The sequence below is a fragment of the Kryptolebias marmoratus genome, linkage group LG1 (genome assembly GCF_001649575.2).
Source record: "Kryptolebias marmoratus isolate JLee-2015 linkage group LG1, ASM164957v2, whole genome shotgun sequence".
NCBI lineage: Eukaryota > Metazoa > Chordata > Actinopteri > Cyprinodontiformes > Rivulidae > Kryptolebias > Kryptolebias marmoratus.
The window spans coordinates 19,014,267-19,029,062 of NC_051430.1; the positions used below are offsets into that span (position 1 = coordinate 19,014,267).

Sequence of the window (14,796 nt, forward strand, 5' to 3'; positions counted from 1 at the left end):
GGGGGGGGGGGTGCAGCAGCAGAAAGCAAGAGGAGAGAGGGGGGAGAGAAAACTGAAACAATATGGAAAGGAGATTAGAAAAGTGGGGGGTTTGGGCTGTTTGGGGAATTGCAAACTCCCTTGTGCTTGGGTAGGTGTCCTAATGACACTACCTAATTATGGCAAAATTAGACAGGCTAAAGGGAATGGGGTAGTAAGAAAAACGAAGAGGAGCCCAGGAATTAGGAAATAGGGGAGTTGAAATTGTAAGAAGCAAATGGAAAGAGCAAGAGGTGCAGATATACAAGCTGGGGCTTGGAAGAAGGCAGGCTGAGAGTGTGAGAGGAAAGAATAAAGAAGGAGGAAAAGGGGTGGAAAGCTGTGGCTGGGCGACAGGAGCGAGTGGGCCCCCAGCACGCTGCATGTTAATTGGAGAACAGGTGTTGGGGCTGGGAGCAGGAGGCTGATTATTGGAGCCACAGAAACACACACGGCTGCAAGCACACACACACACCCATATGAACATGAATAATTTAAGCTCCAAGCAGTGACTGGAGGGAGGGGGGGGGGAGGTCAGCTTAAGGGTCACACAGACTCACAAGCAATCGCTCATACATCTATATACATACATAAATAAAGACACAACACAAACACTAAAAACATATATCTTTTTGTGTGAGTGCACACAAACATGCTGGCGACATGCACACACATCGTGCCCTGCCAGTCATTTTGCTTTCCCACTTCTTTCGCAGAAACAAAACAGAAAGTGGCCAAGAATAAAAGGTCGCAAGGGCTATGCTGAAAATCCACTGGCTTATCAGAAATTAACTGCCTGCTAATTGGCTGCTCCCTCTGGAGAGGATTTATGATGGAGAAGCCCCTGTTAGGAAAATGCCCAGTGTGATTAGAGACTACAGTAGGTCAGAGATTTCATTTATTCAACCGCTAAGAGCTACACGTACAAAAGAAGCCACTAAAAACTGCTCCGTCCTCATCAGAAAGATGTCAAGATGCTCACAAACATTGTTTTTCTTTAAAGATGTTCAATTATGTTATGAGGAAGTATGAAGCGATGATAGAGTTATTGTGAGAGTAATACACCACAGAAAATTTAAAAAGCAGCTGCTCTGGAGTATTCTGGGAACATTCAAAAGACAACAGGCCCAATTTTTTTATTTTTCCGTTATACAAAAACTATCTTCAGCTGAGATCCTCTGAGACGTACTGTCAACAGTCAGCCAGCTCGAACTGAGGAGGGGAAGGAAAAGGGTCCTTGACGTATATGAAGTGAGTGTTTCCTTGACAGAATTGTGAGGAAGACGAGAGGAAAGAGGAGCAGAAGGCGGGAGTGAGTGAGCGAGCGAGGAAGAAAGAGGTGATGAAGGTCTCTGACATCACAGAGAAACTATTTCACATAACGCTCCTGCTTGCTTGTGAGCATTCATCACACCGGTTAATGCCAAGCAGACAGCACAAGGCCTCTGCAGAAAGACGTGGACGTGAAGACTCTCGCACACGCTGATTAGAGCGGCGGTCATTCACCGTTAAGGCTGATAACTGGCTGTCAGGGTGAACATTTATCACATCTGATGAAAGATACATATGCTTCTGGTAAAAAGAAAATCTTTGTTTATGTCAGGTTTCAGGTGCAACGTCTAAATGAGAGGACAAATCGATCCAGGGAGGCCTGAAGACAGATCAACAAGTAAACAGAAAGTTGTAAATGAAGACACACAGGATCTTTATGGTCTGTTACAGCTCACATTAACAAAATGTAAAATGGCACTAAATATTAGGTGTAGAGAGGTGCTTGTTTGTGAGGTTTTGGACACTGTGTGGTTTCATTTTATTACCTGTCAATGATGACTGGATCAGAGGGTGTCTCGTTTCGATTGCCACAACTTTTCTTCTCGCAGCAGCGACTGATTGGGTGGAAACGGGGAAACAAAAGAGGGGGTAAAGTGAGTGATGGAGAGGTGAAAAAAAAGAAAACAAAATTAAACAGGAGTATAGCCAACATTTGTCTGGCCCATCCACAGCCACGGGCCCAGACAACTCTGCCCTGCGGTCGGCCAAAATCCAGGAGCACACAAAGGAGGCATGAGAGGGGAGGGGAGGAGCGGACAAAAGAATAAAAAAGAAGAAGAAAAGGTACAACAACACACCCTACAAACAGTGAGAGACCATTCAAAAGTGAAAAGCCAGCCAGGCAATCTGTCACATTGATTCTGAAATCAAACTCAACCCCCATGCAGCCTCACTGCACACACACACACACACACACACACACACACACACACACACTGTCCCACAACATCCTACCATTCGTCAGCAGTCCTGTCCGAGGAGCCTGCTGGCCAGCCACACCCCCCCCTTCCAAAGTCCCCTTCACTGCATAACAAAGGTGCCCCCACCCCTAACCATCTGCCACCCCTACACCTCGCCTCAACCCTCCCGTGTCCCAGCTTGGCCCTGCCCTTCCCCCCTCCGCCCCCCTGTCAGACGGCCTCACTCCCCAGCTGTGACGCTTGCCCTCTGCCTCCTCGGCTCTGTTATTAGCCAGCTGTGAGTCACATTCGGGCATCTGCTGGCTACACAATGGGCAAGAACCCCAGCCCGTCTCAGTTCCTCTCTGCAGGTCCCAGGCCTCCATCCTTACCCCTGCTGCCTCCAAATCCTGCCCCACTTCCAGACCACATTCATCAGACTCCCCCTCATCTGTAAACCTGCTTTCACTGATTTCCATCCTTCACCTAATAACAACCAAAACCCTTCTGTCCTAATATACTTTACTCACTCCCTTTAACTTTTTAAACAACTCTTTAGCACTACTCGCAAAACCACACTTGTCATTCCATGTTCACACATGCTGTCATGTAGCATGGAGGGGGGGTTGTTTCCCCTAAACTGCCTTTTGCTGTTAGCTGAGGTCTGGCTGCAAAATCCCAGGCCAGAAAGGAGAGGAGGGTCCAAGAAGAACGGGAGCTTTACCAATGACATGCTGCGTTACAGCAGAAAGCTACAGGGGGTTACCACTGTAACAAGGATGATGACAGACAAGCCCGACTTATACTTCAACAACCAGGCACGTTTTCAAAAAGGGTAGAGCCCCAAGCGTCGGTCCAAAAAAATGCATTTCAATCTGACTGAGAAAAACAGAGTGAAAGAGATAATGGATATTTGGATTTGGTCCCTGTAGGCAATGATTTCAATCAGTGTGTGTGTGTGTGTGTGTGTGTGTGTGTGTGTGTGTGTGTGTGTGTGTGAGTGTGTGTGAGAGGGAGACTCACCTGCACATAACCTCATGTGTGAGCAGAACTCTGCACATTTCAGGATTCTTGTTTTGTCCCTCATACGATATGGGCTGAGAGGAGGAAATAAGGACCGGTGGGACAGATTCAGTTTCATGTAGAATAAATGAACTCGTTTATTACGATGAAATTTGAATCCCTTCAGGAGGGTTTGAGGGAAGTTTGCCAACCTGTTTGGTGACTGAGTCGATAAGTCGTGCGTAAAGATCTTGCTCGGTACGAACCCCTAAAGAATAAAAAACATATTGTGGATATTATACATAAGTTTGAAAACATATTCTGATTATCAGAAAGACTTTATAAAAGCGGATCATTTTACTCCTCTGTTACTAATATACACAGTATCACTCAGCAGATCATTTCCATATCAATCATATACAAATCAATAATAAATCAAGACTTATTGAGTCAATATTGATTGAAAGACTATAGTAGTAAAACCACAATATCTCAGAGGGAGTCATTAAATTCTCAAACCTGATCTAAGTACTTTGTAATGTGGATTCTCAAAATAAACTGAGCAGATTTATGATATAAATCATTTTGTTTTTCTCCAAACAGTCTCCCAGAAAATGTTTTGAACTGTGTCCAGAACAACTCAAAGGAATGAGATTGGCGTGCACTCTTTGTGTGTGTGTGATGGTTTCTGAGGGGATTGAGAGTTATTTGATGTTTGACAAACATTGCTTCAGGCCATAATTTACCAGATTCTCACGATTTATCAGGATGTGCTTCATTATTTTTTTAATATTTTTTTTTTATTTTTGGTACTTTCTGCTTACAATTTTGCCAGCAAAGTGAGAAGCCTGACAGGAGTAAATGTTAGAAACCAACAAGTAAAAGTGGAGCTGGAGATCTTTTTCAACAGTTTTGTAAACTTCTGAGTGTCTCTTAGTGAGATTTTCAGAAACACCTAAACCTCCACAGTAAACCAGAAGGAAGTAACGTGTAATAATGAGTTGCTTCTTGAGAAAAAGATTTCTTTTTCTTTTTTTTTATAGACTTTTGAGAGCATTGCTTTTAAAATGTGTTCCTCTCATCAAAGTCTCGATCGAGATGCCTTTGATATCGCCAGAGGGAATGGAGAGCTTTTTGGTGTGTTTGCATGTACATGTGTGTCTGTGTGTGTGAACGAGGGAGCTGCTCAAGAACACGTCTTTCATCTTCTTTCCCATGGGTGCCAGCGTGATGGCAGAGCCGGGGCACCAGTGGCTCATGGGAAACAGATTTTTCTGTGCATCCTCAGGATCTGAGTCAGTCGAAGAGATGGAGGAGGGATGAGGGGTTGGGGGGGAGTGGGGGGGTTCTGATGGGTTGGCGATACACAAGCCCTAAAGCGGCTGCTTGCAAAGCTTTAGAAATTTTAAGGCGAAGAATTAGACAAAGAGATGTGGGTCCTAAACTTTTTCAGCTCCTGCAGACTTTGGGAGGGTGTCGAACTGATCACACAACTCAGACGGGGAAATAAAACCTACATTTTAATGTTCGTTCTCACTCACCGTTGCTGTAGAGGAGCTGGAGCTTGTAGTGTGTGCCGTTATTCGTTTTTTCTCCTGTCTGCTCCTTGGAAAAAGACACACACACACACACACACATGCACCCACACACACACACAGAGACAGGCACAGGGTACATAGATAAGTACACTGGGGCATTTAAAGGTGCGGCTGGGCATCTGTACACTGTGTTAAACAGTAAGTCACAATCCTGAAGCTCATCTTTTCCATGGACTTTCAGATCAGAGATCAAAGGTCACATGGGACTCATGGTGCAAATACCCTGAACGCTTAAAGCAACAGTTCAGATCTTTTAAAAGTGAGGTTCTGTGGAAAGATCGCTGTGAAAATTATTCACTTACCCATTGTAGATAGCTTATAAAATTACCTCAGTTTGGAGACATAAAGTTTAATCCTGATCAAATTAATGAGCTAACAGCTAGTTTGAGCAAGGCCAAAAGTAAATTGTTGCCATCTTAAATAGCATTTTATAAATATTTGTATCACTATCAGTTTTGCATTGCACTTGTTTTTCTTTTGGTTGGTTGTTTTTGCATATAATTTTATGACTCTTTGTATGCTCAAACATTTACTTTTTTACACTTTCTTGAGATTTTTTTTTTTATCTTTATCTTGATCCAAACCTTCGCTGTTACAATAATGTAAATTTTACTTCAAAGGGATGAAAAGACATTTATTCTATTCTATTCTATTCTATTCTATTCTATTCTATTCTATTCTAAACAGTGGTCACAGCAGCTAGTTTTAACACTTCTGGTGCATCCTGGAGCCCTTCCATTCCAGCAGGAATGTATTTTTTCTCTCAGCATAACCACATAGTGTGAAAGTGATGGCAGTGGTTCATAAAATAGCTTAAAGGTTTATAAAATAGTGTTCATCTGTGTTGCTATAAGAATTTTTGAGATCAAAGTTGTTCTAAGACGGTAGCAACCCATTTGAGTCTTTTCCCCAGTCAGACTGGCTGACAGCTCATCAATCCAGTCGGAACTGAACCGCTTCTCCAAACTGAGGCTGTTCAAAGAGCTTTCTACAACAGGTAAAATATTAATCATTCGTAACCTTTCTACGGAACCCCTTTTTAAAAGATCTGAACTGTCTCTTTACCTTTAACGTGGAGGCTTTTTGCAGAAGCAGAGCTATGATCTCTGACACAAACCTCCTAAAACACTGAAATCAAATGTAATGGTCGTATCTGCAGCAAGGTAGGAGGCACGTATTTATGTGCATGTGTGTGTGTGTGTGTGTGTGTGTGTGTGTGTGTGTGTGTGTGTGTGTGTGTGCGCGTGTAGGGGGCAAATTGTGTACCCCTGCTGTGAGTAAGGCTGAGCACCAGTCGACCTTGACATAAAAACTTCTTTTCCACTATCCCAGGCTCTCACTTCTTCCCTCCTTGCTCTCTGGCTGTTGTTTCGCCTCTTTCCTTCCCTTCCTCTACCTCTCCTGGTCTTTCTAAGTGGTCTCAAAGGAATGCTCTCTGGTCCAATAACCCAGGAGGCTGGCATCACAAAGATGAGCTCGAGAACGGAGGAGAGAGAACAAGGAGATTGGGGAAGGGAAAAGGGATCGCTGCGAGAAGGAGTGTGGAAATTAAGATGCACAGAGACGAACCAGAATGCAAGAGGCTCCAAACCTGAAATGAGGAGTGAAACGGAGACCCAACAGGTGATAGATGGATGCCTGGCTTCATAAGTTTTGCAAATACACACAGAGGAGCGTTTATTTTTGCCATGCCATCGCTTTGCTGCCGCATAATTATGAGGCAAAAACAGATGCCAGGGTAACCATGCAGAAAATGAACTTCTCCACTGTCATCACGTGAGTGCGAGCTGGCCTGTGTGGCACGGCGAGCAGCAACGGTGACAGCTTTCATCCCTGGCATTAGCACTGCCGCCTACATCAATTACAGCCCACAAAACTGGCTTTGAACTCCACTTGACAGGACTGCGTCCCCTTTTCTTCCCCAAACGACAGAGATGCTGCCACTTCAGGAGGTGTGCGTCCCCCCCCCCCCTCCTCCTCTTCCTCCTACCTTCCACCCAGCACCACAAGGCAGAACTCATCCGTCAGCGCTCAGCATCAGGCTCACTTCAGGCCCTCTCCGCTCTCTGTCTAAATCTGTCTCCATGTTGGACCCTTTCTTATTTTAGTCTTGTCCAACTTGAGGAATCTGGCTCCCTCCCACATTAAGAGTATATTGGAGGGGGGGCATGAAGACACTTTGATGATTAGTTCAGTGTATATCTTAGCAGGAGTGAGCATGATTTGCATTTTAAAAAGTAGTGATGTCCTCCTAATGAGGCAAGCTGCTAATTAGTCATTAGATATTCTTTTTCAATCCCACATCATCAGCTCATGGAGGGTAAAGCTTGTGTAAACATGTCGCCGTCAGCTGTTCGATGTGCTTTTCTTTACTGTGGAAGATTAGGCTGAGCACCTGGTTAAGGCAGGAAATACACTTCTGATGTTATTAATCAGATACTGCTTCTTGTTTTCATTTTAGTTTTTTAACATTCTTGTGAAAAGAAGTGTGACAATCCAAACTGTACAGGCCGAAATGCTGAGGGGTCCACACACCTTTTCGTGCTCAACAAAGTCCACAAAGGCCGTCCTCTCCACTTCCACAGGTTGGCCGTGTCTGTCATAGAGCGCCAGGACAAAGTGGAAGAAGTTGGACTTGCGGAGATTTGAGGGCGGCTGCTTCTCAAAATGAGCTCTTGACAGAGCCACTCCACTGAGGACACAACAGGAAGAGACAGTCATTAAATGTTCAACTCTGACTTATACAATTAAACTGTCTGAGACTTAAAACAGTTTGTTTGATTGGGGAACATTTAGAAAAACTGCATGTGAAAGAAGCATTTACTGTTTCTTTTTCTGTTATTTAATGAAAATAATGAATACTAAATAGGAAATGCATCTCTGATATGTTTGATTTTAAAAAAAGAATGCAGAAAATTGTGTTTTTGTTCAAATATCACAAATGTAAAAAAAACCATACAAACAATTTTAGATTCAATTGTTTACTAAACTTTTTTATTCTCACCAGAAGGACATTATGTTTTATTATGTCATACTAAAAACAGTCAACTTTTATTTATATTTCACCTTTTAAGCAATGAACCATTTAAATGTAGGTAATTCATAAGATTAAAACTAAACTTCAAGACAAGTGAACAAAAAAAAAACCAATAAAATGATCCTTGAAAATTTATATATATTTAAAAAACTATAAAGATCTGAAACGTGCAAAAATCCACAAACCAGAAAGAACAATAGTTTTAAACTAAGTTTAAGCTGAAAATAAAAGATCGTCACTGAAATAAAAATGATGATCAAAGCTGCGGAATAAAGAGTCGGAAAATGAGAGATTTTACATGAAGATCAGTTTAAGATTTGCTCGATTCGGCCATGATAAAAAGTGAACAAATATAAAGTTTTATTTGTTTTTTTTTTTTGTTGTTGTTTTGTTTTAGTAAAATCCGCTCAGATTTTTTTATTCAGTTTAACTTCGGTTCTGAAAGGAACAACTGAATAAATCAAATTGGATTATTTATGGATCTTTGCTGCAGCGATTGTTGACGGAGAAAAAAAAAGATAAATCTAAGACTGAAACAAAACATCATTTGTTTATGTGTTTGTTTGTTTTATTTTGTTTCGTTTGTGATAAAACTTGAAAAGCTGTCATGTGGATTTAAAGCCAAACGAAAACAAGTCCAGTATTTTGGGCAACTAAAGCTGTTTGTGGTGATTTGTATTTCCTTTATAATTAACAGATACATTTTCTCGTTTATTGATATTTTCCAGAGTTTTTCCTGACAGTTTGTTTATGTCTGAACTTTGAGAACATCAGAACAAAACTTCATTTGTGTTTTTGTGTTAAAATTCAAACTTTTTACGCGTTTCTTTAATGTGATAAACTGTGTTAGTGTTTGCGGCGAATAATATTATATCTCTGTCATATAACTCAAAGAGTTTGGGAGTTTTTTTAATTACTTAATTTTTTCAGTAAAGAAAAAAATTTAAAAAAAAACTATACGAAAAAAGAAGGAGAAAAAAGAAACGAAAAAAGCATTCTAACTAAAATGAATTTATCTCTTGAAAAACTATTAAAGTTTAATTTTGAACAGGTCGTTGATTTCTGATTTGTGATCAAATAATACTTTTATGTGACTTTATCTAAGAATCTTTATTTAGTAACATGATTCCCTCTCGTGCTTTAAATGCAACTAGATAATAAAATGGTGACACGTTTAAAGACAAGGATGACGCTTTGGTTTGATTTTTTTCAAGAAGTTTTTGTCTTTTGGGATATTTTCTGATGCGGTTTGATTCTGAGACAATCTGCTCTGTAAACCATGTTTCTAGAAATTAAAATATAAAGCGTGAGAAAGTTGTGTGGATAGATGAAGTGAGTTCCTTTGCTTTTCTTTACCTTTGCGCTGCGACGTTCGCGTCCACCACTCCAACATTACGCACCCAGGACCGAACCGGGTCCATCTCCTCTCCAAGGCTCCTCTCTTTTATTCCACTCACTTCTCGAATCAGCTGCTCCTGGATCCCGAACATTTAAAGCCCTGTCCTGGTCGTTTGATGTCTCCCCCGTTCTGTCCTTTTTTTAATTTAACCTCGCGGTAAGAAAGGATGATTGGGACACCTAAAGCACTTCAGTCAACAACAGAAGGTCCACTTCACTTTCAGGGCGCTGCGCTCCTCCAGAGCTTCAGCAGAGCTTTGAACAACTGATGCTGTGTGAGCTATTATAAAATAAAAGGAAGTTCGGTAGGAATCCACACTGACTTGTTTTCTCTTTTTTCAAGATTTAAACGATGATTGCAGATATATTCTTCCGCAGATTGCAAACATTGTCCAAGCGCACGTGTCCTCAGTCCCAGCTGATCATCTTCCTCGTTGGGTTCAGCTCCAGAACACAAGCTCGACCTGGAATTATTCTTTACAACTTCCTCGAGTGGAGAAAGTCTTCCTTTGTGACGAGGCCCGGATCGGATCCGAACAGTGGACCCTGGAGGGGGTGGACCAGGAGACTTGTAGTGAACCGCTGTCCTGAAGCATGAATGAGCCTCTCAGCCGGGATGGAGCGGGAGGGAGGGGCCAAGTGCCATATGGGGGACCGATTGTTGAAATGGATGCTCTCATTGGTGTAAAGTGCGTCCGCTGTTTGGAGCCGTGCCAGATTCAGCATCCAACCAGGGAGTCCCTGCAGAGAACTTTTTTACACAGGTTGGATCTTTTTTAAACATTTGGAGTGAAATGAAAGGTGGTCTTTGTGTGCGTGCACGAGAAAGGTGAGGAACTGGACGGTGTCAGGGAGAGTTTCTTTCTGTTTGACGGCGCTCAGAATTATGCAAAATGTGAAAGAAATGCCTGCAAATGTTTGCAGTTTTGGGATATTTTTTATTATTATTAATGTTTCAGCAGCTTAAATGTTGGACACCCTTCTATTTATTTTGTCCATTCAAAGTGAGCATTTAAGGCGAGCGCGCGCCCCTTTGAGCGCAGTGACTCCGCTCAGGACGCATCGCATCACTGTCAGTCCGAACAATGACCGTCTGGCTGCTCCATCAGCCTCCATCAGCAGCGGACGGAGCTGCGCTCTGATTGGTCGGCTCCGCTGAGTGACGGAGCCCCAAATGAGTTCTTCATCAGCACGAGAGAGCAGCTCCTCACCTTCTGAGTCACAAAATGAGTCGGAATGGACCTTCCTCTGTTCTGTCGTTACCCACGCATGGAGTGATATTTAACTCAGACTGGCTCCCATTTCTTTTTGTTTTCAATATGGACACTTAAAGCGCAATTTGTTTTTTTTTAAATAACATTTAATTTAATTATTTGCATGAGTCTAACTTCAACCTGTTTCAGTACAGTGTGGAAAATATTTATATAGGGACATTTTGGGGAGTAAATATAAATTTCCGCTCCAATAAAAAGAAAAGTTTTTCCTCTTTCTCTCTCTCTTCTTTTTTCTTGTTCTCAATATCTGCCCCCTTACCGGGACTATTGTCTCTGTGTTGAATTTGTGCGCCCGGACAATGAAAGTAAATCCCCCCCACGGATCCCGCCTCAACCCACCATCTGCCAGCGCGGGACAAAGTCAGATGTTCCCCCAATTATGAGCGCAGTCTCGGGGATTCCTGCGGCCGAGTCTCCGCCCTGTCGCCTTGTCCACTTCCACTAAGATGACTGACAGCTGGACTTACCCCCCAAACTATGAGAAAAGCTGCACAAGAGGACACTTTGGCTACTTTGCTTTAATTCCTTTACTCTGTGCGCAACAGTGAGAAAGCTGTTAGGTTTTACGGGAGTTAGGCCGTCTTTATTAAAGAAAACTGCAGAAAATTAAAGGAATGGATTCATTTCAAGGTTAATATTACTGAATTCTGTGAGAAACAAATGTCCTTGAAAGCTACACTCTATAAAATTACATTTGGGTGTTGCGTGAAATACACAGTTTCATGTTGAGTTTAATGTCTTTAGTTGATTTTAAGCAGTCAAAGTAAGCAGGTTTTGCTGCATTAGATCAACAATATATTAAAGCAAGTAAATACTGCCAGTGAAATCTAACTTCTCTGCTTTGACTAAATAAAGATTTCCCATACTTCATTGCTCCTGAGGCCATGGGAAGCTACTTTTAATGGACTTTAAGCTGTTTTCCTCCATGTGTTTTAGGAATCTTTTGAATCCGTTGCCATCCATGAACTTTGTGGTGAGAAAAAACTCAAACATTTAACACTTTGTACATTTAAAGGCTCTCATTGGAAGCTATAAAATAAAGCATCGCAAACATTATTCTGAACTATATTAAATGGTGTAGTTTGAAAGAGTTCCCTCCAGTAGTTTTTCAGATTTATTGATATGGAATTCCAATATGCTGGTACACACTCAATATAAACAAAGCACTCTCTGAAACCCAGGTGGAAGCTTGAGTCACATGACTGACCTACATATGGCGGGATTGTACAAGCATAGAATCTCAGAGAATATATTTAAGTGGAAATATGAGAGTGAATCTGCTTTTAACACAAAATAAAAGACAAAGACAGCTGTCGAGAATAAATATTGAGGTTCAAGCATGGCTGTGGAGCGACAAAAAGACAGAGCTCGGCATTCAAATATGTTTTAGTCTAACACTCAGAATATTTATAACTCAAACATCAATAAATCTCCAGATTGTTATATGCTTAAAAACATCCTATAAATTGCCTACAAGACCAAGCCTGGATTAGGCCAACCAGGGTTACAATCCTGCTATTTTTTGTCATTTCTGTACATTATATTGTACTGTTGTAATGTTGTACACATATCTGAACGTAAATGCACATCATAAATACATCCGAATTGTTGAATTTCTCATTTCCAAACAGCTATTTCAGGCATTTTGACCTATTTTCAGTCACTTCAGCTGTTTCCAGGTAAACAAGCTCATGTAATGCATCTCATAAATTTGGCTTACAAATTTTATCTTTAGCACACATTAACCACTGATATGAGAACAAAAGTTTTGCAGATTTTGGTTATATATTTTTTTTTGTATTCGTCCTCAGGACTTTGTAATTAGTGTGTTTCAACAAGTTTAGTGAACCCAGTTGACATGAAGTTGGGCAAATCTAACATTTTATTTCCTAGTGTGTAAGCAGCTTCAGCTGAACACCACTGACAGAATAAGACAAACACTTGTTATATGACGTGAAAATATTTTTCGTTTTTAAGAGACAAAGGCAGGTCGTGCACTTTTATTCATCTTTATCATTTCTTTAAGCTTCCTGGTTGGTTTCCAGCTTGCTCCGCAGCTCATGTCATCATTTGATGGGTTGAATTATCTCTAAAAGTCCCGAGCTGTGCAACCGAACTGGTCATCGTGGCGCATTTTATTGAAGAGCTCATTAAATAAATCTGTTCGGAGTTTGAGTCAGTGTTGCCGGTGGTGGGGGAGTTCTGTCCTCTCCTCCAGCTGGAGGTGTCCCGATGCTCCACGACTTTCTGTTCAAGAGTGTTGTTTCTGGTTTGCTGAACGGGGTATTAGTCCGACCACAAACGTCTTTCTAATCAGTTTAACCCGCTGAGACGGTCAGCCCGTGCGCTTTTTTTGAGGAGTGTGCGCGAGGGGAGCCAGAATAAAAAGGGGGGGGGGACTTAGGCTGGAGGTGTGGAGGGGATCAGTGACTGCAAGCTAAACAATGGGGGTATCGTGTGCCGCTCGTCCTCTCCAGCATTCCCTCGCTCCCATGGGACACGCAGAGCCACTTTGTGTGGATGGCACTGTGTCCACGGAGGTCAGGAGGGGCGTGGCGTGTGCGCGCGCTCGTGTGTGTGTGTGTGGACGCAGCAGCTGGTTTCCGTCTCTCCTCTGTGCAGAAAACAACAACAGAACCAAAGCGACCTACCACGTCACCTATCGATCGCGGTATATTGCGCTCATTTTTTTTTTTTTTTTTTTTTTGTTTACGCATTTAGGGAAGGATGCAGATCCCTGTGGGACTGTCGGTATGCGCAATTAAAGCTGGACCGCCTTCAGCCTCATTTCGTATTATTATAACAAACCATCACCTTTGCAAGCCTTTGGATTCATAACCCTCTTCATTGCAATTTGAGCCCCCCCTAAAAAACTCATTAAAGATAATATATCTTTAGGAAAGTCTACACCAAGAGAAGCCTGGAGGGCCCATTGGTGGACGAAAACTGTGCCACGAGTTTAAAAGTTTCATCTGAACTGCGTAATAATGTTTCCCTAAAATGAGACGTTTGTGTTTTCTGGTAAATTGGGATCATAATTTGGATGCAGTTTAACATCTGCTCATTGGAAACTTTTCCCCTTCACTGCAGACAGTTTGACTTGAAATAGGCAGAGAAGCACAGGTGTTGCGTTTCATCTTCTTCCCTGTCAGTGATTTCAGTGTGCCATCTTACTTTGCGTTCTTTACTGTGTCGTGTGCACTTTTTTTTCTTGATAACTTTACTTCTAAGATACAGATTTTAGGCAGCAGATGTGACATGTTTCCCACTCATTGTTAAGATGTTTCCACTCTTTTTCCAGCCTGCTGTCAAGAAGTCTGTGGCCACATTTTGGTGATTAACAGGTTTTTGTTGTTGTTTGTTTTGGGGGTTATTTCATGGTTGGTGTTTTTAACAGACTTTTACATGGTTTTAATTTCACTAAATTACTATACATGAAGGAACTACCAAAAATTAAACATAGGCCTACAATAAAATATATGTATGTCATAAACTTACATTTCATCTCAAAGTGCTCTTGTTTTCTTCCTTATCTGGTGTCTAAAATTACATATAACAGTAAAGTATCAACACTTTCTTAAACATATGGTTTACATTAACTTTCACCTGTATTTGAGCAATCTGGTCCAAGTGCAAAACTTCAATATGTCCAGTTTCAGCTGTTTTGTAAACTCATTTAGAAAGCAGTTATTTAAGAAAAGTTCACTTAAACACAACAAGATTTTTATTTGATAAAGCGGCAGATTTTAATCTCGGTTAAAATAAACTTTACTCTAAGATTATTTTACGTTCCTGCCACAAAAAGAGGAAGAATGTCTTCAACTTTCTCTCCCAGCAGACTTTTTCCCTTCAAGTTTCAGAGGAAAGTAACAATAAATATAATTTAAATAACCCTTGTGTTAATATCAGATGATTTAATTTGTGAAAATGTATGTTTCAGCTCAAGTTAAAACTTAGAAAATATTTTTTTATATTGTCTTAATTCAAGATTTAAAAAAGGACTTAGTACATTTATTGAATATAATGTAAAAGAAAATCTAATTTTCTAAAAACGAAGATCTTACGGGTCCTGTTTGTGGAACATTATGAGGAACCAATCCAGAAATGGGTCTGCTGGTTCCTGTCATTGAAAACTTGTGCATTACCACCATCTACTGGTCTAATTATAAAAAATGTTTGGAACTCTTTCAGTATTCTCATACAGTTCACACAGAGAAACAGACAGATTCGAAAAGAGC

General features: G+C 41.3%; 1 protein-coding gene across 4 annotated transcripts in view; it reads right to left on the minus strand.

The window, feature by feature from the left end:
* ebf2 (EBF transcription factor 2) overlaps positions 1-9,883 on the minus strand; it is a 30,343-nt gene extending 20,460 nt beyond the window's left edge. For 2 of the 4 annotated variants that reach the window (XM_017413598.2, XM_017413596.2), the window contains exons 1-6: positions 9,243-9,883; positions 7,385-7,541; positions 4,793-4,850; positions 3,464-3,519; positions 3,273-3,346; positions 1,836-1,904 (exon numbers count right to left, since the gene is read on the minus strand). In XM_017413598.2, the coding sequence (XP_017269087.1) occupies positions 1,836-1,904; positions 3,273-3,346; positions 3,464-3,519; positions 4,793-4,850; positions 7,385-7,541; positions 9,243-9,376 (548 nt within the window). In that variant the 5' untranslated portion in view covers positions 9,377-9,883. Of the gene's footprint in view, positions 1-1,835; positions 1,905-3,272; positions 3,347-3,463; positions 3,520-4,792; positions 4,857-7,384; positions 7,542-9,242 lie in introns of all 4 variants that reach the window. The other 2 variants (XM_017413597.2, XM_017413595.2) reach the window with 1 other exon arrangement.
* Positions 9,884-14,796: the final 4,913 nt, after the last annotated feature.